The sequence below is a fragment of the Aspergillus neoniger genome, assembly GCF_003184625.1.
Source record: "Aspergillus neoniger CBS 115656 unplaced genomic scaffold BO87scaffold_38, whole genome shotgun sequence".
Taxonomy (NCBI): domain Eukaryota; kingdom Fungi; phylum Ascomycota; class Eurotiomycetes; order Eurotiales; family Aspergillaceae; genus Aspergillus; species Aspergillus neoniger.
The window spans coordinates 113,260-137,438 of NW_020291166.1; the positions used below are offsets into that span (position 1 = coordinate 113,260).

Consider the following 24,179-nt stretch of genomic DNA (forward strand, 5'->3'; position numbering starts at 1 on the left):
TTCCAGCAAGCAACATCTGAGCAGATTCATCTTGCACGATTCAGGCGGGTCGTTCCGCCTGTGCATGTCCGGTGGTTGTGGGAGGCAGCAGTGGCTGAATCCTTCTTCATCCATGGGAGTTGTTGTCACAGCATGAGATGATGCGATGGAAGAAGTGCATACTAAAACCAAGAGGTCGCCACTGGACGAAACCACAAGCGTGTATCAGATGATATGGTGAGCAGCGAATGGGTCTTTGTGAATGCATGCTTCTCATCCAATTTCTCCCTTTTGTGCGGAGAAGCGATCGACGGGCAGTTGCAAGTGGAGTTTTACCATACGGTACCTGGCCGTAGGAACAGGAACGACAATATTCCTCCGTACGCTAATGTCCATCCCAATCTTGAGGTCATCCACCTTTTTTCTTTTCCACATGGTAGAGCTGCAGTAGTAGCCTCCGCTGGAATGCATTCTACCCCGTATAATCATCACATCAGACATGCATGATTATTTCGCCACGTTTGATTCCTCAGAATGTTCGGCCTATGAATAGACACAAATGCGTCACTGGCTCTATCAGCTCAAGCCTCTCAACTCTCAAGACATTCTGGAACAAGCCAACCGACCGCGTAACTTTGTGTGATGGCGCGGTGTACCTGGCGATCGGGCGCTGAGCGTGCCGGACCTCCACCGCGTGGTGGGCACCTGAAACTGCAGGCGCCCTTCCAGGTTGCACCCTTGACCAGGTTTAGAAACGGTCGGCTACTGCGAGATGTCTTCTGCTGCTGCTGCTGCTGCTGTCGTTGTCGTTATTACTGCTGCAGGACTAGTCTAGCCCGTTACTGATGAGCAGCAGAGACAAGAGAGATCTGGGATGGATTTCGTCGCCAGTGGAGGTTAGCGCTTAGTATGATTTGAAGAGTTAAAAAAGGCCTGATGGGCTGGCTGTCGAATAGCATCCCGGTCCTACAGGTGCGCACTGCAGATCTGCGTCATCCGGAAATTAATTCATGCAACTGAATCATTAATCATAATATCTACGGCAACGACAGCCCTGAAAACTTAGTAGTTTGTAACTCTATATAGGATCCGGGTTTGGACCTCTTTGCTGTCTCATCACTGTATCATGCCTGTCTTATGCTGCCGACTGACAATATCTATGACGCAGAGGATGGTGTGGTAGTAGATAGTTGTAGTCGTGTCTGGGATGGGTTTTTCGGGACTAAAATGTAAAAGACTATACCTCTTCTGAACTGTGCTGGTCTTACCATCGGGAGAAGAATCCCATTTGGAGCACAACAAACTTCGTACAGAGCAGACTCCTAAGTCAGAGAAGAGCCGGTCGTCGAAAAAGGGGAAGGCTACTCATTAGAATCGCAAGGCCATTGGATCGTGCTGGTTTTTCCTCCACTGCACCAGCAGAGCCAATCAGCAGTCTATGACTGGGTCGCCATCGCATTTACCAAACGAGACGACTCCACTGCCCCTATTGAAGTGGTCCAGTCATCGTCACTCATAGGTTGGAACCGGGCCAGCTTATCGTTCCAGAAAAAAGCGGGAATGGTCAATGGCAGAAAGAAGAAGGAGAAAAAAGAAAAAAAAAGGTTTATAAAAATTCTATTTGGGGAAAATCAAAATTAAAAGCGAAAAAGAAGAGGAAGAACCTTTCCTCAGGCTTCACCCCCCCCCCCCACCCCCCCGATACTCACTTGGTACTAGAATAGTTTACTAGTAGACTAGCAGCAAGCAGGTACCGGCACCCGGTAAGTAAGTAGTAGTAGTAGTAGTAGTAGTAGTAATGGAGTCGGCGTATCAGCCTGCTGCGTTCTCTCTAGTTCATCCCCTCTTCCTCAGACTTCCCCCCAATCAATCCCTCCTTTTCCCGGGATTTTGTCTGTTCTCCAGGCTAGTTCCCTCACACACGCTCTCTCTCGTTGCTCTTCATTTTTGGCACGCTCCCGGGACTGCCTCAGGATCTCATCTTGGCCCCTCTTTTTTCCGTCGCCCGACTCGCTCACGCTGAAAGTCTGCCCCCCCTTACAACCTGTTGAGCTTAATCCTTTCCCTCCGGCCCTTCAGCCTCGCTCGCTCGCTTTACCCTCTCTCTCTCTCTCTCTCTCTCTCTCTCTCTCTTTTCATTTCCCTTTCGATCTCTTGTCTCATCTATTCCCACACCCCCCCTCTCCTCCTCTTCTTCTTCTTCCTTTCTCCTCCTTTCAAACCCCAACTTTTTCACGGATCGGGATAGAACCAGCATCTCCCTTTAGAATTCCTGGGTTTACTTCGTCCATTTCTTTTCTCCATTATTTTTCTTCTCCTTTCGCTATCCTCTTCAGTCCAATTTCTCTGGATTATCCTTGTTGAAATCACCGCGATTGGTGTATTTCCCTGTTCCACCTTCCTTTCGCCTCCTTTCCGCCTACTAGTCCCAGACGCTCCGCGCTTATATTTGATTTTTCCCCTGCCGCCCGTTCCTTTGCGTCCGCTTGGCCTTTAGTAATAATATCATCCCCGGTTTAATTCCATTCTTCTCTTTCTCCTCCTCTCAGTTGGAGTTTGATATATCAAGTTTTCGAGCAAAGTGAGTGGCCCTTTTCACCTCGTTGTTCCCTCTTCCTCGCGCTTCCTCTCTGCCCCGGAGTTCCTCCCCCATGGTGGACGGTGCTCCCAAGCCTTCCGGTTGATGCATCAGCTGCACCTCCTTGCGTCAGCACGATCTCTGGGCCTGGGGAGACTGCTGCCTTTTGGTTCTGATCCTCTTCCGACACTCAAAAATCAAATCGTGCATCGTTCATTCGATTGTTTTTATTGGGGTGTCCGATAGTGGTTCTTTCCGCGTACACCCACGGTCGACGGGGCAAGGGGCTGGCCGGCTCCCAATTTTACAATACACGGAGAATTCGCTTCCATGACTGACTGACATCTTTCCCTGCGGACAGGCTCGTTACTCTTGACGTTCACTACCACCCGCCCACCCAACTCCCTCCCCCCCCCCCCCCCCCCCACACATTAGACTTTTCATCCATCACTCCCACGTTCATTAATCGCCGCCAAAATGGGTTGTGGAATGAGTACTGAAGACAAGGAGGGCAAGGCCCGTAACGAGGAGATTGAGAACCAGCTCAAGCGGGACAAGATGATGCAGCGGAACGAAATCAAGATGCTGTTGCTAGGTATGCGCTCTCTCTCTCTCTCTCTCTCTCTCTCTCTCTCTCTACCCCCGTGTAGGTTTCGCGCTGGGACGCAAGATTAACGATGTCTTGAACAGGTGCTGGAGAGTCCGGAAAATCGACCATTCTCAAGCAGATGAAGCTGATCCACGAGGGCAGCTACTCCCGCGATGAGCGCGAGTCCTTCAAGGAAATCATCTACAGCAACACCGTCCAGTCTATGCGCGTCATCTTGGAGGCTATGGAGTCGCTGGAGCTCCCTCTGGAGGATGCTCGCAACGAGTACCACGTCCAGACCGTCTTCATGCAGCCTGCTCAGATCGAGGGTGACAACCTGCCCCCGGAGGTCGGCAATGCCATTGGCGCTCTGTGGCGCGACAGCGGTGTTCAGGAGTGCTTCAAGCGGTCTCGTGAATACCAGCTGAACGACTCCGCCAAGTAGTAAGTGCCGCATCTGTCTCGGGCTCGTCAGGAGCCTCTGTTAACCGATTTCTTAGCTACTTCGATGCCATCGACCGTATCGCGCAGCCTGACTACCTCCCCACCGACCAGGATGTCCTCCGCTCTCGTGTCAAGACCACCGGTATCACCGAGACTACTTTCATCATCGGTGATTTGACCTACCGCATGTTCGACGTCGGTGGCCAGCGTTCGGAACGTAAGAAGTGGATACACTGCTTCGAGAACGTCACCACGATCCTTTTCCTGGTCGCCATCTCCGAATACGACCAGCTGTTGTTCGAGGACGAGACCGTCAACCGTATGCAGGAAGCGCTTACCCTGTTCGACTCCATCTGCAACTCCCGGTGGTTCGTCAAGACTTCCATCATTCTCTTCCTGAACAAGATCGATCGTTTCAAGGAGAAGCTGCCCGTCAGCCCTATGAAGAACTACTTCCCCGACTACGAGGGTGGTGCCGACTACGCCGCCGCCTGCGACTACATCCTCAACCGCTTTGTCTCTCTCAACCAAGCCGAGCAGAAGCAGATTTACACTCACTTCACATGTGCTACGGATACCACACAGATCCGTTTCGTCATGGCCGCAGTTAACGGTATGTTCCGCACACTCATCGAACCGTTTCATGCTCAGATACTGACTCTCATTAGACATCATCATCCAAGAAAACCTGAGACTGTGTGGTCTGATCTAATGACCGGTATATTTCGCTCGAGTGAGAACTTCTCGACATTTAGACCGTATGCTATGTGACTTGTAATCTTGTCTGTTTTGCTTTTTGCCATACCATGTCGCACTCTGTTCTTTTTATTCCTCCCTTTTGAGAGATCCTGGCGTTGAGACATTCACTTGTCTATTTTACTAATTCCCTATTTCCTTTGTCTTGAAATGATATCTAGCCGGCTCTTTGTTATCAGCATTACCGATATCCATCCCATGACACAGAGCAGGAGTTGTTTTACCTTTGCACTTTCTATTCTGTTTCTCTTCTCTGTGAGCAGCGGGTCATCTGTGGTTCCATCGGAATTTATAGATTTATCAGAGCCCGTGCTTGCGTGTCTTCTTTTCTCCTTTATTTACTTATATGGGATTCCCGCGTCGTTTTCTGGTCTACCTCCCTCCGTGTTCGCGTTACCCTCCAACCCCCTCTTTCCGCTTTTCCTTTTTCATCCTGTGTCTTCTTTCCCCAGCTGGATATCCCATCATCTCTTGGTGCCCCTCGTCCGCAATTCTGTGTGTAACCATATATCACGCATTCTTCCATATGGGTCTCACGTACATTGGAGGGCAATGAACGACGACAAGGCCACGGGCACGGGAGATTGACAGGGTACGCCGAATATCATGTCTTTTCCTCATGTGTCATGCCGGGTCGGTCATTGGGTTATAGTCAGAGTTAAGGATTGTGAAATATATCTTCTGTTAAAAATGTGTTTTCGCGTAGAGTCGGTGTACATTAGAAGAACTAATAAAAGTGTTTAACAATATTTTATCAATTATTAGCATGTATCTACACCAAATGTCCAGGTTCTAGGCCCAGGTCCAGCTTCAATCTCCGCCCAGCGGATAATAATACTATCTACTAACTACTGTCACTCGGCACTCTCTTCCTCCCCAATGGACACTCACTTTCCCCCCAAAAAATCAAAACCTCAGCTTCGGCCCTAAGAACACAATCAAAATAGCCACCAGCCACATCCCAAAAATCCACGCATACAACATCATCCGTCCCCACCAGCCCTTCCCCTCCGTCATCCTCCGCAACATGCCCATACGCTGCTCCGCGACCTTCATATTCCCCGCCGTGCGATCAATCCCATCCACCGCGCGAGCCAGCACCGACTTCTCCGCCTCCAGGGAGGAGTGGAACGTCTGCGCCGAAGTCTTCAGCTGCGTTGCTAGCGCAAGCATAGACGATGTCAGGTCTTCCTGTTCCGCGCGATGAGATGACAGCGTCTCTTCTGTCGCTTGTAATCGGGCATCTGAGGATTGCTGTGGGGAAGGAGGGTTCTTCTGGAAAGAGGAACCGGTTGCGCTAGCTGTTGCAGTGGAGGGGGTTGTTGTGGGTGCGTGTGATCTGTTTCGGAGAGTTGTCGATGCTTGTTCTTGTGTCGGGGCGGGAGTGGCTTCTGGGGTTTGGGAGGGTGGTTCGGTGGTCGTTGGTGGTGCGGGTAGAGTGTTGGTGATAGATGCTGCTGTTGCTGTTGTTGTTGGCTCATGATCGTCCGGTACGATATCACGGTCCTTCTCTTCATGTTCGAGTTGTTCGTCGGTGGTGCTTCCCTCATCTGGGGTACCGAGAAGGTCTTCACCGTCTATAGAGTCGTCTTCCTCTTCTTCGTCGTCGGATTGAGGTTCCGCCTGGGAACTACTGATCTCGTCGAGGATATTCTGGAGTTGCTTGATGATCTGCCGTTGACGTGCTAGGTCGGACTGTAGGTCGTTGCGACGGTCGGTGGGTTTGATCTGGGGGAGGGTGCGTTCGAGGGTTTGGAGGTTGGTGCGGGCGTAGTCTATGTTCTTTGATGGGAAGTTAGTCAATAGTCATGGTGGTGGCTGTAGCTGTATCCTCAACTATGCAAAGCGATAGGTAGATTCGAGTGAAGAAAAGGCGCGAGGACGTACTGCTCCGACTCTCATGCGCTGGTATTCTGACCGGCGTAATGGCTTCAGATCCGCGGCTGAGGAGAGGAGGTTATGTTCTAAACGAGCAACCAGGCGCGAGAGGTTCAAGGCAGCGAGGTCCGGAGAGTCCGGGTACGAGGCGTACGCTGTGAGAGTCATCTTCTCTGCTTCTGCTAGGTGTGCTGGGAGAAGACAAGAGGAGGGGAAGGTTGGGCATGAAGCTCTTCTGGCCATTCCATCATGTGGTGACGGGGAGGCCTGTAGATCTGCTGACTCAGCCAGATCGAGCTGGGTGTTTGGGCTAGTCCTAATCGGGAAATCGGGGACTATAGAGCGTCTCTCGGGGTTCAGTTGTTGTCTTCTCTTCGTCGCCTCCAAGAAATGCTCGCAAAGGTACCAGATGATTATCATCGTGGAAGTCATCAATCATCATTGAATGCTAAGCTAGGTAGGTGCGAAGAAATAAAAACTAAAGCACAGTCTGCCACCCTTTTGGGCGCTGTCGTTCGGGACAGACGCCCTATGCTACTAGCCCGAAAATCCTCATAAGCGTCCCCGGGAGAGGGAAAAAAAAAGAACAGGTAAACTGAACAGCGAAGCCCACAACTGAAAAGGGAAAGAAAAAAGAGCAAGCCAAATCCCGGAGGATGAAAAGAACCCCACAATGCATCGTTCTCGAAGAGGAAACATCACACCATCAGTCAGCTAAGGCTAGCTGTACTCAATCATCAACCGTCGCCAGGAGCGCGTACCCTCCTCATCTGCATCGTGCATGAATTGAACTGCGTAGCCGCATTTTTGGGAAGGATGGGATCCGATAAGGTTTGCGATACTGGGGACCCCCTGTTCGTGGCTAGTAGCGATAGGGTTGGCATACCACTGAACCGGCGCAGGAATTCCGGGCTGGCGCAGAGGATCTGACACCACTATGGAACCGTGAGTTGGCGCTTCAGATGACGAGTCACCGAGGCGATCATCCAACCTCACCGCGGGGGGTGTAGCTGAACGATGGTCGTGGACAGGGGCGGAGGCGGCACACCCGGGCGACAACGGCACCAGATGACCGTCGGTTCCAGATGCTTGCTTTGTCCAAAGGCTCCGCTCGCGGGCCAGGACAGCCGCTAGATAACCACTAGAAGGTAAGGGAGACAGCTGGGAAAGTGGCTGCAGGACATCACAGGCTGAAGGGAATGGACCTACGCCCTGGGAGGCTGGGTCATTGAGATAGCCTACGCCGTAGCCGTGGCCCTGAACTAGGCCTAGGCCCACTGCTGCAGTCCTGCCGACGGGCTCTTCGCCACCACTACCCACGATACCACCACGATCGCACTTCTCGGACGGCGTAAAGGGTGGCGGGTCCATCATTTGCCTCTCTGGCGGTACGTAGGCGTAGGATCTAAAGGGTAGTGGACGGCGAAGACGCTGAACTAGTAGGACCAGAATGCAGAATATGCTGGCAATCACGTATAGAATGGCGAAGGAAAGGATCCGAATGTCTTTTTTCGGGATTGACCATTCATTGTCCATACAGCTCATTGCAGGGTTCTCTAGATGTGCTAGGTCCTAGGGCCGCACACCATACACTCACACGCACTGCTTGCTTTCTCCTGCTGACGGAAAAATGCAGGGTTTTGATTGTTTTCTAAGGTGTTTCAGTAAGTATTAGGAATATCTATTTTGGGGGGGGGAAAGAGAGCTGTGTAACCCGCGCAATTGGGAAATAGTGGTTATGTACCGGATATAGCTGGAATCTCTCTATTGTATAGTACTTCTTTCCCGTTCCAGGAAGGGGAAGAGATGACGATAGCAGTAGAAGAGATAGAGTGAGAGACAGTCACTCCCAGGCCAGTTGTGGTAGAAGTAGTCGCAGAGTATCACAGATAGGGTTGGAAGATGGGGTGGGAGGTATGAGAGAGGAAGTAAATAAGTAAATGAAGAATGGATAAGGCAAGTGGTTACAATTCAAAAACCAACGACTTCTTTTCTCAAGGATGCGATCTGGAAGGTACTTATAACTAAGACCAGCATGGCGCAAGCATGGCGCATCAACAAATCAAAAAGAAAAAAAATATTCAAGCACCACTGTGTTGGAACGATCCGGTGAGGGAAATTCCCATAGTCTGTTTTGATATTATAGTATCCAGGGAGAAAAGGAAAGGTGCGCGCGACTCCACCATGCAGGGACATCTACAGTAAAACAAAAAATCCCCGTCTAGTGGGATTGCAGCGTGGTTTTGAAGCTCGCATTGCAGGTGTGTGTAATCTAAGCTAACTACGGACAGGGAAGAGAGAAAAAGGAAGAAGGAAAGAGAGGAGAGAGAGAGAGGGGGGTCGGGTTGTGTTGGGATAGTGTGAAAGTGGCCCCTCCAGGTCCAGCTCTGTCATGTTCAGCCACGAGAGCATAATGAAGGGGAAGACGAAACCCACGGGAATGGGGACTCCAACTGTAATGCGCCCCCGTCATAGGACCAGGAACGTCTCAACGCAAGGCAGGTTCAGCTGTCCAGATGTAGCGCCACATGGGGGGAGAAAAAGGGCCCGCTAAACTCATTAGCGAATGTTCCCGACCCAGTGAAGATCAAGCAAACCAGCAAGTATCCAGTATCGACGGTATAAGGCGACCTGGACCGGGTGAGGCTCGAACACTAGACTGGTAGTCTACTTGTCGGGACCAGGAGATGGCGGACTGAAGAGAGGAGAGTCTAGTCTTGTTTTGAGTCTCTAATTTGTCCGCTGAAGCCAGAGTAAGACCGAGCGTGTTGAAGTGGAGTCTTTTTAGTTAGTAGTAGTGCAGCGACCAAGACTGAATGGAGAAAAGAAAAGTCGTTGGACGGGATGGATATAACTAACTACTAGAAGATATTCATGACTACTAGATACTGAACTGAACATATCGACTGTATGTATCGACTGACTAGCTAGTAGTACAGTAGTACGTAGTGTGCGTGTGGAAATGCAATTCAATTTAAAATCAAATCAATCTCGACTAGGGATTCCTCCGGTCAGGTGCCCACGCGTATTATTACCTGTCCCACCCCAACATGCTGTATACTCTAAGTAGTATTCTTCCACCCCCCTCCCTGTAAGATTACCGGCCTCGTGATCTAGAAATGTAGAACTTCCCTGCTACTACTAGTACAACACAACAACTCAACGCCTCTTTTCCCCTTTCCTTCCTCCTTTTCCTACTCATCCTCCCTTTTTTCTAAACTATCACCAGTTTGATTTATGGCTTCCTGGTGTCGTCGCTCTCCATTACCCTTCACAGCCCGTCAATTTACCTCAGCTGCGCCATTCTCCCGAATTTCCCCCTCCAGAAAATGAAATTGATCGTCTGGATTGCCGCAGATCCAGTTCGACTTCCACGGTTTTCGGGTCCTGACCCGGTGGGGGTTTCATGAATATAGTTATCATCAGCTCGCCATTGCAGAGTGGATTCATGCTTCATGAGACATTCATGACATCTGACTTTGCACAGGCTGCCACTTTTTTCCATTATTCCCTCTTCTCATTCCGGGCACCCCTCCCCCTTGGGATTCCCCGAAGATGGGCGACTCAGGAACGAGATCCGTCTAGCGCCCCAGTGTGGCGGTGTTCTCGGCGATCAGTGTGGCGCTAGATTTGCCCTGTCTTTGCCCTCTGACAGGCTCTCAGGCTCCTCGGCCGGCCTGGCCTACAGTACCAACTAAAACTAAACACGCCGCGCCATTTTTGGCCCCGGAAGCATTCTCCATTCACTATTATTCATTCGCTCGTTCATCTGCATTGCTATGGGTCTACTGGTACTATCACTGTCTATCGCCGGGATCTGATCGCTCTCTCCACCCCCATTTTCCAAGCCCACGACCCAAGCACCGGGTTCTCTTCAAACGCACGTCAGCGATCTATTGAGTTTCCATATTCATTCCAAATACTACGCTGCATGCACCCCACCACAGGCGATATCCGAATCTGGCAACTCTCATCCTCCCAGTTGGGTCGGCCAATGCGACTGGACGGGCAATTTGGCGTCCCGGGCAAGTGCCGCATGTAATGAAGGGCCCCGCGGTGTCGCCTGCCTACAGTTTAGCGGCGACAGCATCTCTCTGCATCTCCTCCTTAGCGCGATCGCGGAGCGCCTTGCGCAAGATCTTTCCTGAAGGATTCTTCGGAATCGCATCAACGAATACCACTCCTCCGGTAAGTCTTTTGATCGCAGACACTTTGCCATCCATGAACGCCATAATATCCTTCTCGGTGGCGGTTTGTCCGGATTTTAGTACAACATAGGCCCGGGGACTCTCGTCGTCATTTCTATTCGTCAACATCACTTCAGCCCATTTGCTCGCTAGATTGAACCCCTCTTATTAACCCACCTTGGAACACCAATGACTGCAGCATCGGCCACTCCGGGATGCTCCAGCAGAAGGGCTTCCAGTTCAGCCGGTGCGACCTGGTTGCCTTTGACTTTGATCAACTCCTAGCGAAACCATGCCAGTTAGCACCATGCAACACGAGACAGAAGCAATGTTCTGGATATTGACCTGCATCGCAGGTGGCGAGTTCTGGGACTTTTTTTTCTTCTTGTTCTTTCAGCTCACCTTCTTTCGGTCAACTATGTGGAACTTGTTGCTGTCGTCGACATAAGCGATGTCTCCTGTCTTCAGCCATCCATCCTCCGTCTTGGTCTCCTTCGTGGCTTGCGGATTCCTCCAGTAGCCCTTCATGACATTCTGACCTCGAACCCAAAGTTCACCGCGCTGATTGCGTCCCAATTCTGTCATGCCATCATCGGCCATGATCTTCGCCTCGCAGTTGGCATTGGGCTCTCCCACCGACGCCGATTCGCATATCTCATTGGGATCCCAGCCCATCATAGAGCACGTAGCCCTTTAGGCAAGAAAAACAGAAACTTCGTTAGCCTGCAAATTCTTCGCCACTGAATATACAAAAGCAATGGGTGGATAGCTTACTCGGTCATGCCCCATCCCTGTTTGAGGTTGATGCGTCCAGGTTCCCACAATGCCTCTACCTCCACACATACCTCCCTCCCTAGAGGTGCCGCGCCGCTGGATATACTTTCCACACTACTCAGGTCGTATTTGCCGCTCTTGACTGCAGGGTGCTTGGCCAATGCGACCGCCACCGGTGGAACCACGATGAGATCGCTGATGCGGAACTTCTCCGTGTACTCGAGAACTTTGAGAAAGTCAAATTTTGGCATGATATATACGGGTATATCGCGACTTAGGGCAGACGCGATGAAGATGTTCTGCGCCATGGCATGGTACATGGGAAGGAAACAGAGCCAGCGCAAGCGGGATTGCTTGTCCTTCCAATCCGGATTGAGGTAGGAGAAGTGGTTGAATTGTCTCAGGTTGGCGACATAGTTCTTGTGCGTGATCTCGACCCCTTTGGGTCTGCCAGTGGTGCCACTGGAGTAGTTCAGGGCAAGAGTCCGATCGGCCAACTCCGGGCTTGACAAATCATCCCATGCGAATCCGCTGCCTTCATCCTCAGACGCTATCAGGTCGCCCCAGTAGCGGCAGCCGTTGACGGCATGTCCTTGACCATCATAAATGGCATTATTGAAGACAATCACCCGATCGCGGTTGAGTCCAGCCAGCCTCGCGGCTTCAATTCCTGTGTCCAGACTGCCTTCGGCGCAGATCAGATACGATGCACCGGAATCCTGCAACTGGTAGGCCAATTCCCTGGCGACGTAGGATGGATTTGCGCCGGTGAAGATGCCGCCAGCCATGATAGTGCCGAGAAAAACGACAGGCAAGAACAAGTCATTGCCGGAGTAAAGTAATAAACGGTCACCCGCCTGCAGGCCATGCTTGCGCAAGCCTGCAGCAAATCGTTGACACCATAGACGGAAATCGTGGGGGGTGAAGTAGTGGGTGTCGGGACGAGCAGCCTCAGAGAAGCAGCGGTGCGTCTTGGAGAGGGGGTGAGTCGGCGAAGTCAGCAAAGCCGAGGCCAAATGGGTGTTGGGGATGTCAATCTGCCAGCGCGACTTGAACGGCATCTTTGCCAGCAATGCACGGTAATGACTACTACTAGTACTGATGCTGAATAGATGATTGGAATTCGTGAAAATGCGCGAATTGAACAACTCAGACAACCCGTTGTGATCCCATGCAGTGGACAAGACGTGATAACCGTCGCAGTAACCCTGTGTTCCCGGTTGGAAAGATGATATGTTGTGTGACTTACGTAGTAGTAATAGTGACTCCTTACACCAAACCTTGCAGTATATAATAGTAGTATGCCAAAAAAGAAAATACAACAATGCCTTGTATCGACAGATTGAACCAAAAAGAAGAGTAAGGAAGGAAGAGAAGAGAGAGAGAGAGAGAGGAAAAGAGAAAGAGGCGATACAAGCTCGAATAAAAGTAGCATTAGTATATGATATAACATCTTACTACTCATTAACCCTGGCACCCACCGAAAGTCAATTTTTCCCTCCAATTCCCCCTCATCATCACCCTATGCAGTCATACGCCTTCATAACTCTCATCTGTATTTCGGACCAGTCAAGTCGAAACCCCCGAAACAAGGAACACAATCCATGCATCCACGTCAGCACATAAGCAACAAGACAAAGAAAAAGACAAAGGAAAATGAATAGAGGGACCCCACATTCATAATCCCTGCTTTTCCGGGATACCCGTTGTCAAAAACGTCTTAAAGAAGTATACTATTTACTATTGCTTTGACACTGGAAAGGTACTCACGACACCACCCACTCACTTACTTACCTTGGTAAGGCGGGTGGGAAATAAGAGAAGGTGAAAGGAAGGGAAAGCTTTCCCCGCATTTGGGTTTATTGGAGAAGGAAGGAAGGAAGGAAAGTTAAGAACCGAGCGAGCCAATCGGTTGTGGTTGTTGTTGTGGTTTGGTTGTTGCTCCTCGGTTCATCGAATGTGTCTCTGGGCCGAGGGAACAACCAAAATTTGAGGAGAGGGAAGAAGAAAGAGTAAGGAGGGAAACAGGTATGTGAGAGCAAGAGCGGGGGTGTAGTGTTCCTATTAGGGTAAGTATCTACAGTCAGTTGGGGGAACCTCTATCTACCTCGGATGTGGATGTATGATGGGTGTATAATAGTTTCTACCTTGGGGAGTCGATGAAGTACATATTGATGGAAATACATAGTGGAAGTTCGTATGTGTGAGATGGATCAGATCACTATCACATCACATCACTTTGCTGGACGGAGCACTGTTGGGGAAGAACTAGAATTACTAGTAAGTAGAACTAACTAGCACCCCTGTGCTTGAAGTACTAGTCTGTTTTTTCATGTTCTGTATAGTATGGAAATTATACTGACAAAATAAAGCAAGGTGTGACAGGGATACCGCGGAAAGGGAGAGGAGGTCCGCGGCTATGTGCAGTGCAGTCAGATCTATAAGTTAAATGGCGACATGCATGCAGACGTTGTGGAATGATGGATCTTTATAACTGGTATTCATGAGACATACTGAGACAAGTCACTGTGTACCTAGGATTATGCATGCTGGCTAGATGATGTTGACTGAAAACAAGGAAGACGATATGGAAGAAATGGGGCATCATCACTATACGAAAATAGAGGGAGAACCAAGAAGAAAAGATAGAAGATCGATTAAACCATCCCCCGCACACCTTATAAAATCAGCTATGAACACCCATTGTCACTTTAAATGTCATTATGCCTCGTCACCATCCCCTCCCAGGCACGCCAACGTTGCCTTGAGCTCACTCACAATCTTCTCCTCCAGCCGACTTTGTGCTCCCGAGGCTGCATCGACCGGCTTCTGGCGCGACAACTCCAGCTCCTTTTCACTCGTCGCAACGATCCGCGCCCGAAAATTCTGCTTCCGTTCCAGAAGCTCTTCAATATCCTCCTTCACTTGAGCTTTGTCCCACTTGAGCTCCTGGATCGACTGCGCATCAATGCCAAGGCTGGCTCCAGCTTCCCGGAATCGTGTCAGGATGTATGAGATGAGCGCCAGTGAGTACGCCTCGGAGACCATGCTCAGACTGATTCGGGAGACCGACGCTGTCGTGCGACCGGCAGCAAAGGAGTCAGCAGCACGTTTGAGCTGGCCTTCGAACTGGTTGAGGAATGCCGCTACCTCGGGCGCAGTGCGAACAACGTGGTAGAGAAGGTTCAGGCACAGAGGAAGGATGCCACCGGTCCAGATGGAATACAGGCGGGGCACAGGGTCAAAAGGCCCAAACCCTTTCGAATCGCGCAGGATGTTCGTGAGGCGGCAGGTGGAGAGCCGAGACAGAACCACCTCAACCGCCAAATGTTCTGCCAGCATAGGGATCGTAGACATTTTAACCAGGAGTGACATGCTGAGCTCGCCGTATACCGGATCGCCGGCCACAGCTAGCTGATCAGCCCACGAGAACAATGATGTCGCCAGTCTCGCGGTGTCATTGTCAGCCACATGGTAGACGATGTGCTCGAAGAGGCGGTCGACGTGCTTCACTTGGAGTGAGCTCTGCAGAATTGCGATCAGGATGGCGAAATCTTTCGGCGTGCACTTGTCTGGTTGATCATGTAGGTAGGTTGTCAAAGCCTTGAACCCTTGCGCCACGACCACCTTCACAATCTCAACGATAATACCCAGGTCGGATGATACCTCTGGCTTCTTGGTGATTGTTTCGGGTGCTGTTCGAGAGGGTGAATCCAGATGGAACTGAAGAGAGAGGAAGAGGACATTAAGAAGGGATCGGTAATATTCCGTGTCATCGTTGATCAATGCATCCTCGTAGGTGGCGCGGCGCGTGCGTAGAGCATCCCATACGATCTTGAGGAGACCAAAGACTTCAGCACCCTTAGCTCCGATCGCAACCAGTCGCTGGAGTAGAGCTTGGGCGAATTCTACCCGGGTTTGTTGTATCCTCTCGAAGATCGCTTCCTGCGGGACGCCTCGGGTGTTGGCTTCCAGGCAACTTTGCACAACAATGGCCATCGACTTCTGAACCTCACGGTCCGCCATGAAGTCCGCACAGTGTTCGACGGCGAAGAATTTCCAACTATGAAGAAGGCTCTGTGAAATTTCAACAATTAAAACAGTTCCGTTGATTGATTGGGTCAGTACTTACCACTTGCGCCTCGACCAAAGACAGGTTCAGATTGGCCCGCTGGAACTCTTCGGCGAATCCCTGGTTGCGACTTCCAGTCCACGCGAAATCATAAGAAAGGAGCTTTTTGCCGAGTCGGATGTCGTAGTAATAGTCTTGGCCGAGGTAGCGAGACTGTAGAGGTGTCCGCTTGAAGTCCACGAGCTTGCACCCGGGATACCTCATCTCGAAATTCTTCTTCAGATTGGCATGCAGCGAGGCATTATAACCGGACACATCAACCGCATCCTTGGAATACCAAGACACGAGCGGAATTAAAGTCTTGTAAAAGCCTCGGTCCTGCATCTCCTTGGCTGAGTGTAGATACACGGCGCAGATATCTGCCACGACAGCCGCAATACGGGTAGCAGAGATCTGTTCCTTGATGGTCAGGGACGATATTTTCAGCTTCGATACGTAATTCACCAGGCTGGTGAAGAAAAGGGAATGTTTCTTCAATTCTGGGGTTGCCCATGGCCAGTTTTCCTGAGCATGGGAGACAAACTCCAGCAGCGCGACAGCCAGTTGAAGGTCAAGCTGCTCAATATGAGACAGCATATCAAGTGCTATCTTCAGGAACGGGGTACCCCTCATTGCTGCTCCCTTGTCTGTGTCGGTTTTCCTCAGCGACTGGCGTGGTGAGGTGCCCGTAAGGATGTAGACGGCCAGCCACTGTTGGCGCTTGCTGACAAGAGTTGTTAGCAAGTGCCATATACTCAAGCGCAGGTTGGAATCGCTGAGCGGCTTGTCAAACTGCGAAAGGACGTCGAGGAAAAGACATGCGGATTCCGCTCCCAGGTGACCGACCAAAGACGGCGGCTCATTTGCCGGGTCCAAAGCTGCGCCTGTTATGAGAACATTGAGCAGTGAAGCCACCGGGAGCCGATAGGCATCATCCAAAGCATACAGTTTGATCAGAGCGGGTGTAGCCTTGAACAGTTGGTCCTCCAGCAAGGATAGTGGCTGTTCAAGGAGCTGAGCCGCCTGTAGCAGCCTGATCGAGAGGTCCAAGGTCGCTAACACCTGTCTTTGCACAAAAATCATGTAGCGGAGATACAGCGTCGACGGTGTCTGAAGGCCATCGACAATAAGGCGAAGGATGGAATTGAAGGGTAAATCCGCGGCCGACTGCGGCCGTAAGACACTGAGAAGATAGGTTGCTGACGAAGAAAAGACGCCCGTGATCTTGGTGTCCAGCTTGGTAATTTCGTTCGTACCATAAGCGTAGTAGAGTATCCTCTCAAACACTGTTGCGAGTTTCGTGCTAATTTCAAGCTTCTGTTCCGGCACATTGAACCTCCAATTGCCATTGCTGTTGTAAACTTCCACCATCACCCGTACAAAGTTCAGAAGAGTTCCTCTCAGCATATGCGAGGGAACGCCCGCGGTGAAATCGGAAGGAAGAATGGCCTTCCCATTGGGACCGTTGGGGCTCCTTCTTAACACGGCCCGAGAAGCAGCGTCGTCAACAACTGCTTGGAACAGACGAACACAGCCCAGCAAGAAGGGATAGTCTCCCGATGTCACTTCTGTAGCTGAGACAATCGCAGTCAGGATGCCACCCTTACCATCAGAGCCCAGCAAGCTGCTGCGGGAAAGTAGGGGCCACACTCTGCCTGGCAGAACGTCGATGAGGACGCAAATGAATCGCAGACAGGCAATTGTAGTCTCCATCACAATATCAGATCCTGTTCTGGGTCCGATGTTGGGTAGATTGCGCTCAAAAATCTCGAAAACAAGCGAGATAATGTCGCTTTGGCGGGATAGCCCATCGCTCGCGATTTCCAAGATTCTCTTAGCACTTGAGCCATCGCCGCTTTGCACTTGCGAGTCCTTTGCTGCAAAGAGAAGATCGGCCAAAAGACCTATCGAATCGGCCACGGAATCTTCTCCATAACCTGCTGAAAAGCCTCCATTCTCATTCCATTCCTCTAGCCAGCTGCCGAGATAGCTCAGGCAGGAATACTGATGGTGCCACATGACCACCGCAGGCCTTGACTCGGAGACGACCTGTCCAATTGCTGAAGACGGTATCTGCGAAGAGCCCGTAACAACCAGGGCGTTACTGGTTTCCTGGTCAGTAAGCTGCCTTCGGGGAGATGTGCTGACCATGGGAAGTGACTGAACAAGGGTGACGAAATTTGCGTTCTCATCCTCGCGAATCGTTTCGTAGCCTTGGAATCCATGGGGTACGACCTGCGTAAAGGAATCCATGTTCTCCAACTCTCCAAGTATAACTGGAAGGCCTTCCTCATTCACCAGATCTTTGCTGACCAATGCACGGCACAGCTGCAGGAAAGGCACTGTTTCATAGGGGAAGCGAGAACGCGCTATGCGGAAAATGTTGTCCATCAGAGCATCATCCTTAACAAAAACCGAACGAGGGTCGCTGATGGGGTTTAACGGGGCTCCGTGAAACCACTGCGATTCTACCGGTGAGCCCTGGAGAACTGCCAGTGTGGACCCAACGATCTCGGGGGAATAGTCTAGGTAAACCACGGTGGTCCGGATGAAATCTAGAAGCACGAGCTGAATCCATTGGCTTGTTAGAATGTCAGTGACTGCTGAGGTAGCTCCAACTTTCGTAGCCAGAACAAGGACGGTTTCAAACACCATATCCTTCATTGCATCTGAGCTTAGAAGAGTTATCGCCTCATCCGCTGTGCAGGTCGGAGTACGTGCGTTCTCGAGCAACTCTTCATACAAAGTGATCTCCGAGGCTTTGGACGGATTCGAATGAGGTGTATTCGATTGGAAAGAATCCACTGCACTGTGGAATTGCTCCAACTCTCGGCTTTCTCTGTCGCTGAGTGCAAGCTCCCTCATAGTATGCATTATCAGTCCCCAGGAGAACGCAGCTGGATTAGCAATTTTAGATTCTACACCAGCTGTCAAGAAGAGCTCGTTTATCTGGCCAATCTCTTCCTTTGAGAGGTAGTAAGGTGCCTCAGCCGACGGGCCTTTGTGTGAGGAATTGTTGATGATCGATGGGACCGACAATGACAGCTTCAGAAAAGCTAGTGTTGTCAAAGAGACGAAGCCTTGAAGTGGGACCAACAGCTCCAGAGGATTCTGACATGGCTTCTTGTAGTTAGCAACAAGATCATGCGGTAAACATAATAAGGCAGTACTCACGACTCGGAGCGGCTCTAGGAAATTGTAGTCAACCATCAGACGAAGCCAAGAAAGCAGAAGCTCCGCACCAGGAATTTCTCTAGACGCCTGAAGTTGCAGGAACAACATCTGTGTAATATGCACTACCTCCTCAACAAGGATAGTGGCCCATAATTCTTCGATTTCTTGGCTACTCTCGGTGGCGCCTAGCCAGCCACCACCGCGGTCCAACGAAGACAGCCGACTCCGCACAGCCTCGACGCAGCTCTTGTTGAACGTGCGCCAGCCTTCACCCTTGGACTTTCCATTGAATACTGTGTCACCTAGCTTGGACAGCTGCTGAGAGGGAAGGTCCGAAGAACGCTGGGAAGCCGGCTCTTGGTTATCTCTGAGATACAACGCAAGCAGCTTGCATGCCACTTTGACGACATGGCTTCTCTCCGATAGATATAAGCTGCGCAGCCGCAAGCGGCGGCTAGTTTCAGAAGAAAAATCGGAAGCCTCGTCAACATGGGCTGCTTTCTGATTGAAAATTTCGGCCAGGGCAGGTCCTGCGAGAGACACACGAAGATTGTCACCTCCCGCCGCGCTTTGCAAGCTGGTTGTTTCCTCGTCGGCAAAACGGTTGAGAAGGCGCGTGGCAGGTCGGGTTTGCCATTCTAATACTGTTAATCTGAGCGCGCTGATTTCATCAATACCCGCCTTCTCGCTCAACCACAGAGCATCTGCTTTGATCTCCTTCAAATCATACGAAGATTGCGCATTTGTCTCAACATTTATTGCGGCTGTCTTAGATTCAAAGTCGGATTTTGATTTGGTGGAAGGAGAAGGAAAACCAGTGAGGCAATTCGAGAGGATTTGGACGCTGTCGGGATGCGATAGGAAGGCATGGAGTCTTCCCACATCTTCGACGTTGCTATCAATTTTGCATATGTGAAGGAAGGCTCTCTTCCAGGACCTAAGATCGCATAGATAATCAGTGAATGCTCGTCAATTGGGAAGAGACGAATGTAAAGCCCATACAGAAGCTGGACGTCCCCGGAGAAGCACTTGTCCAGGGACGGGAAATAGGCTTCCGGGACGGGAGCCATTGGCGAGACAATTATATCATTCTAGATGCTCGATGGGATGCGAAAAGGATGTGCTGCTCGCGAGGGTCCAAAGCGACAGAGACCCGGAGCAAAAGGGCAGGCAAGTTGAGAGTGTTAAGCAGAGAGCTCACAAGCTCAAAGGCGGGAACCCAAGAATATTATTCCAGGAGCGGGTTTGGCTGGAGGTCAACAATGACTGCCTATCTGGGTTTAGCCCAAGGCGGTGAGCTGAAGTTTTGCGCCGTTTGCTTACCAACCCCAATCCGGAAGGCGACACGATCCACCGAGGATCTGAGTCAGGCCGCAGCCACCGTCGATGTTTGCTCCGCCCTCACTTTACTCCGGCAGTTGACGGTTCAACTTCAAAAAGGTGAGTGTGTCTCTATGCGCATTGCCCTGGCTGCTTTCTCCTTATCGCATTGCTCTTCGATTTCATCTAATTGAAGATCCTGTCCTGCGCAGATTTTCGTCATGGCGGACTCCGGACTCGTCGATCATTCCCCCCACCATCCCACCAAGGCCGCCCAACTGAGCACCGCATCGAATGTTATCTTGATTGATAACTACGACTCGTTCACTTGGAACGTCTACCAGTACTTAGTTCTCGAGGGTGCTACAGTCAATGTGTTTCGTAATGACCAGATCACTTTGGAGGAACTGATCGCCAAAAAGCCCACACAGCTAGTCATCAGTCCCGGTCCCGGTCACCCCGAGACTGACGCTGGTATCAGCAGTGCAGCCATTCAATACTTCAGCGGCAAGATTCCCATCTTCGGTGTATGCATGGGTCAGCAATGTATTATTACTTGCTTTGGTGGAAAAGTTGATGTCACCGGCGAGATTCTTCATGGCAAGACATCCCCGCTTAAACATGACGGCAAGGGCGCCTATGAAGGACTACCTGGCTCGCTCGCCGTCACTCGCTATCACTCTCTAGCTGGTACACATGCGACAATCCCCGACTGTCTGGAGGTGTCCTCTTCCGTTCAGTTGGCGGATGACAGTAACAAGGATGTCATCATGGGCGTGAGACACAAGAAGTTGGCCGTGGAGGGGGTTCAGTTCCACCCCGAAAGTATCCTCACTGAGTACGGCCGTATCATGTTCCGCAACTTCCTCAAACTTACTGCAGGCACCTGGGAAGGAAACGGGAAACATTTTGGTGAGCAGAGCAGCACTACCAAGGCCACCGTTCCCTCAAACCCTGCCCCGAAAACGGACAAGAAGTTGTCCATCCTCGAAAGGATCTACGACCATCGGAGAGCCGCTGTCGCCGTGCAAAAGACTATCCCCTCGCAACGGCCAGCCGACCTCCAGGCTGCCTATGACCTTAATCTGGCCCCTCCCCAGATCCCATTTCCGGCTCGTCTTAGACAATCGCCCTACCCACTGTCCCTTATGGCAGAGATCAAGCGTGCTTCTCCCTCTAAGGGTATGATAGCCGAAAATGCATGCGCGCCTGCTCAGGCCAGGCAATACGCGAAGGCCGGTGCCAGTGTCATCTCTGTGCTCACAGAGCCTGAATGGTTCAAAGGCAGCCTTGACGACTTGCGTGCCGTTCGCCAAAGTCTGGAGGGCATGACGAACAGGCCTGCCATTCTGCGGAAGGAATTCGTTTTTGACGAATACCAGATCCTAGAGGCCCGTTTGGCCGGTGCCGACACGGTCTTGCTCATTGTGAAGATGCTTAGTGTTGAACTCCTCACTCGGTTGTATCACTACTCCCGTAGCCTTGGCATGGAGCCTTTGGTTGAAGTGAACACACCCGAAGAGATGAAGATTGCGGTCGACCTTGGAGCCGAGGTTATCGGTGTCAACAACAGGGACCTCACAAGCTTCGAGGTTGATCTCGGCACTACTAGCCGGCTCATGGATCAGGTGCCCAGCACCACCATCGTGTGTGCTCTCAGTGGGATCTCCGGGCCGAAGGATGTGGAGGCTTACAAGAAGGAGGGTGTCAAAGCTATCCTAGTAGGAGAAGCCCTGATGCGGGCAGCAGACACGGCTGCTTTCATTGCTGAGCTTCTTGGAGGCAGCTCACAAACCGTTTCCAGCGAGTCCCGGAGATCGCCGTTGGTAAAGATCTGCGGTACTCGATCTGAAGAAGCTGCACGAGCAGCAATCGAGGCTGGAGCAGACCTAATTGGAATCATCATGGTGCAAGGGCGAACGCGATGCGTCCCTGATGACGTGGCGCTCCGCATATCCCAAGTGGTCAGAACCACCCCGAAACCTGCTAGTCAAACTCTTCACACATCTCAAGAACCTCCCGCTGCGACATCTGTGGAGTACTTTGATCACTCAGCCAAAATTCTGCGTCATCCTAGCCGGGCGCTTCTCGTGGGCGTCTTTCAGAACCAGCCCCTTGATTATATATTGAGTCAGCAACAAAAATTGGGACTTGATGTCGTGCAACTTCACGGATCTGAGCCGCTTGAATGGGCCAAGTTGATCCCAGTGCCTGTCATCCGCAAGTTTGGACTTGACGAGCCTGCGATCGCCCGCAGGGCTTACCACTCCCTACCGTTACTGGATTCTAGTGTTGGGGGAACTGGTGAGTTGCTGGACCAGTCCCGCGTTCAGAATGTCCTCGATAAGGACAGTGGTTTGCGCGTTATTTTGGCGGGTGGTTTAGATCCTACCAATGTTGCTGGCATTGTCCAGAAGCTTGGCGAATCTGGCCCCAAGGTCGTTGGCGTAGATGTCAGTTCTGGCGTAGAGTCAGACGGCGCTCAGGATCTTAACAAAATTCGCGCATTTGTGCAGGCCGTGAGGGGACTCTAGCTTGGGGTCGTCTCTATATATCCCCAAGCATGGGATTACCAGGCATCATTGGTCTTTTCATTTGATTTTCTATGAGTTTTTTACCTTTCACTTTGTTGATACCTTTCGGATCTACCATAGCCATGATGCCAAGCAATGACACGGCCACTTCAGATATCCTACACTCTTGCCAGCTTACAGTAGCCTCACTTTTCATTGACGAGATAATCACCTTCTCCTTTTCTCAGTGTTCATTCACCCGGCCATTGATCGAATAGTATCGTAGTAGTAGTACTACTTATCATATTCTTCCCCGAGCTTTCTACTTACTATATACCTTTAAGATCCCTTATATTCACTCAACGCACCCTTGATACAGTCAGCTGAAAAGACTCTGCCTCAGCGGTTACATCAGACTCCACCGGAATACCACCTCTCCATATTCCCTTCAGAATGGGCAAGACCTTCAAAAACATACATGCCACCTCATTTGGCAAATTCGATGGAAATTCGGACAAAATACCCCAGTGGATACGGGCCAACGGAGGCCAATATTCCAAGGATATCAGCGCAGACATCACTCATTTGATCACCACCAAAGAAGCGTTCAAGGATGATGTTGAAGCAGGTAGGTACTTTCAACGTATTGGATTCAAGTCACGCATGTATTTCTGACAGCGAAACCGAATGATAGTTCGGGAAGCTAAACGACTACGAACTATAAAAATAGTCTCCTATGACTGGCTGGAAGACTCTCTCTTATCTAAGAATCGGAGACCGAAGCGTGAGACAGAGTATCTTCTTGCGAATATACTCAAGAGCGAGAAGAATAGGAGAGGAAAGGATAGAGAGAAAATAAGGAAGAGGGAGAAAGAAGAGCCTAGAACGAAAGGTACGTTTGCTCTTGGGGGCAAGTTGTTGATTGTTGGGGTGGAGTCCAACCGACGTGATGAAGTCGAACGGACTTGACTAGATAATATAAGTTTTTGGTGACTAACATGACGCTACTAGGTAATCTGAAGAATCAGGATCCTTTTGGTAGGAAGAGAAAGGGTGTAAAGGCCGGGACTGCGGTTTGTATGTTATCGTCTATCTGGTTCCTGCGTATTACGAAGGCTGATTCAAGCTGGTGATGTAGCGAGGTATCACATCTATACGGATGAAGAAGCGAGGGTGACGTACAATGCTACGCTTGTCCGGTTGATGCAGGGCAAAAGCTGCAAGGAGAGATATGTGGTCAGGGTGAGTTAGTCATAATGCTGTGGAGTCGCGATCGTTTATTTCTCTCCAGGCAGATGAGGTATATGTATCAGGAGAAGGGCTGATTGAGAAACTGTATGTAGGTATACGAGTCTAATAGAGAACCTCATGTCTACGCTACACATCTCGAGTACAGCCGTATTGGCAAGCAGCAGAGCCAACTCCTGACACCGCTGAAAGCAGATCGTGACTTCGCGGTGACGGCGTTCAAGGAGACTTTCAAGAACAAAACAGGTAAGGAGTGGGAAGAGCGGCTGGATGATGTCTTACCAGAGGGTAAGAGAGATACTGTTGGCAAGTTACTGCCTCCTCACCAGAATTGGTTCTACTACGAGGATCGGGCTGGACTGTTGTCAAATTTCCTTCGGGGAGTTGATGCACCCGACGGCGATGACATGGTGACTGTTGAGCAAAATTATCTAGATGCATCATTGCAGGGCATTGAGCACGAGTCGGCACAGGATGGGAATGGCAAGAGGCCGGGCAGTGACGAGCCGATAATCGTATACGATTTGACTGGTCCGGACATAGAGATTCTGAGCTGTCCCCGAGATAAATATATCCGGTCGGCTAGCCCTAATCGATGCTGAGGCCGAACCTTCAATTAATTCGGCCG

General features: G+C 50.8%; 7 protein-coding genes across 7 annotated transcripts; 3 read left to right on the plus strand and 4 right to left on the minus strand.

Annotated features, from left to right (window-relative positions):
* Positions 1 to 3,034: 3,034 nt before the first annotated feature.
* Positions 3,035 to 4,302, plus strand: gpaA (guanine nucleotide-binding protein subunit alpha gpaA; the record flags this gene model as incomplete). Its single annotated transcript, XM_025619782.1, has 4 exons — positions 3,035 to 3,152; positions 3,248 to 3,590; positions 3,647 to 4,203; positions 4,259 to 4,302. 4 exons carry the CDS (start codon positions 3,035 to 3,037, stop codon positions 4,300 to 4,302), a joined length of 1,062 nt encoding a protein of 353 aa, XP_025475768.1.
* A 950-nt stretch (positions 4,303 to 5,252) lies between these two features.
* Positions 5,253 to 6,392, minus strand: BO87DRAFT_400535 (uncharacterized protein; the record flags this gene model as incomplete). The annotated part of the gene is made up of 2 exons (XM_025625532.1): positions 5,253 to 6,128; positions 6,234 to 6,392. The coding sequence occupies 2 exons, from the start codon at positions 6,390 to 6,392 to the stop codon at positions 5,253 to 5,255; spliced, it is 1,035 nt and encodes a 344-aa protein (XP_025475769.1).
* A 552-nt stretch (positions 6,393 to 6,944) lies between these two features.
* Positions 6,945 to 7,598, minus strand: BO87DRAFT_317721 (uncharacterized protein; the record flags this gene model as incomplete). Its single annotated transcript, XM_025619779.1, has 1 exon — positions 6,945 to 7,598. One exon carries the CDS (start codon positions 7,596 to 7,598, stop codon positions 6,945 to 6,947), a length of 654 nt encoding a protein of 217 aa, XP_025475770.1.
* Positions 7,599 to 9,975: 2,377 nt separating this feature from the next.
* BO87DRAFT_379943 (acyl--CoA ligase) lies at positions 9,976 to 12,540 on the minus strand. The gene is made up of 4 exons (XM_025624188.1): positions 11,186 to 12,540; positions 10,814 to 11,102; positions 10,589 to 10,692; positions 9,976 to 10,526 (listed from the first exon to the last, which is right to left on the minus strand). Exons 1-4 carry the CDS (start codon positions 12,244 to 12,246, stop codon positions 10,292 to 10,294), a joined length of 1,689 nt encoding a protein of 562 aa, XP_025475771.1. The 5' UTR covers positions 12,247 to 12,540; the 3' UTR covers positions 9,976 to 10,291.
* A 1,177-nt stretch (positions 12,541 to 13,717) lies between these two features.
* On the minus strand, positions 13,718 to 19,645 carry BO87DRAFT_462368 (nucleoporin). The gene is made up of 4 exons (XM_025629155.1): positions 19,473 to 19,645; positions 18,471 to 19,407; positions 15,318 to 18,416; positions 13,718 to 15,262 (listed from the first exon to the last, which is right to left on the minus strand). Exons 1-4 carry the CDS (start codon positions 19,538 to 19,540, stop codon positions 13,907 to 13,909), a joined length of 5,460 nt encoding a protein of 1,819 aa, XP_025475772.1. The 5' UTR covers positions 19,541 to 19,645; the 3' UTR covers positions 13,718 to 13,906.
* A 229-nt stretch (positions 19,646 to 19,874) lies between these two features.
* Positions 19,875 to 22,525, plus strand: BO87DRAFT_379946 (bifunctional anthranilate synthase/indole-3-glycerol-phosphate synthase). Its single transcript, XM_025624189.1, has 2 exons — positions 19,875 to 19,910; positions 20,003 to 22,525. The coding sequence occupies exon 2, from the start codon at positions 20,012 to 20,014 to the stop codon at positions 22,322 to 22,324; it is 2,313 nt and encodes a 770-aa protein (XP_025475773.1). The 5' UTR covers positions 19,875 to 19,910; positions 20,003 to 20,011; the 3' UTR covers positions 22,325 to 22,525.
* Positions 22,526 to 22,741: 216 nt separating this feature from the next.
* On the plus strand, positions 22,742 to 24,153 carry BO87DRAFT_445308 (BRCT domain protein; the record flags this gene model as incomplete). Its single annotated transcript, XM_025628159.1, has 5 exons — positions 22,742 to 22,931; positions 23,034 to 23,249; positions 23,315 to 23,380; positions 23,442 to 23,545; positions 23,647 to 24,153. The coding sequence occupies exons 1-5, from the start codon at positions 22,757 to 22,759 to the stop codon at positions 24,151 to 24,153; spliced, it is 1,068 nt and encodes a 355-aa protein (XP_025475774.1). The 5' UTR covers positions 22,742 to 22,756.
* Positions 24,154 to 24,179: the final 26 nt, after the last annotated feature.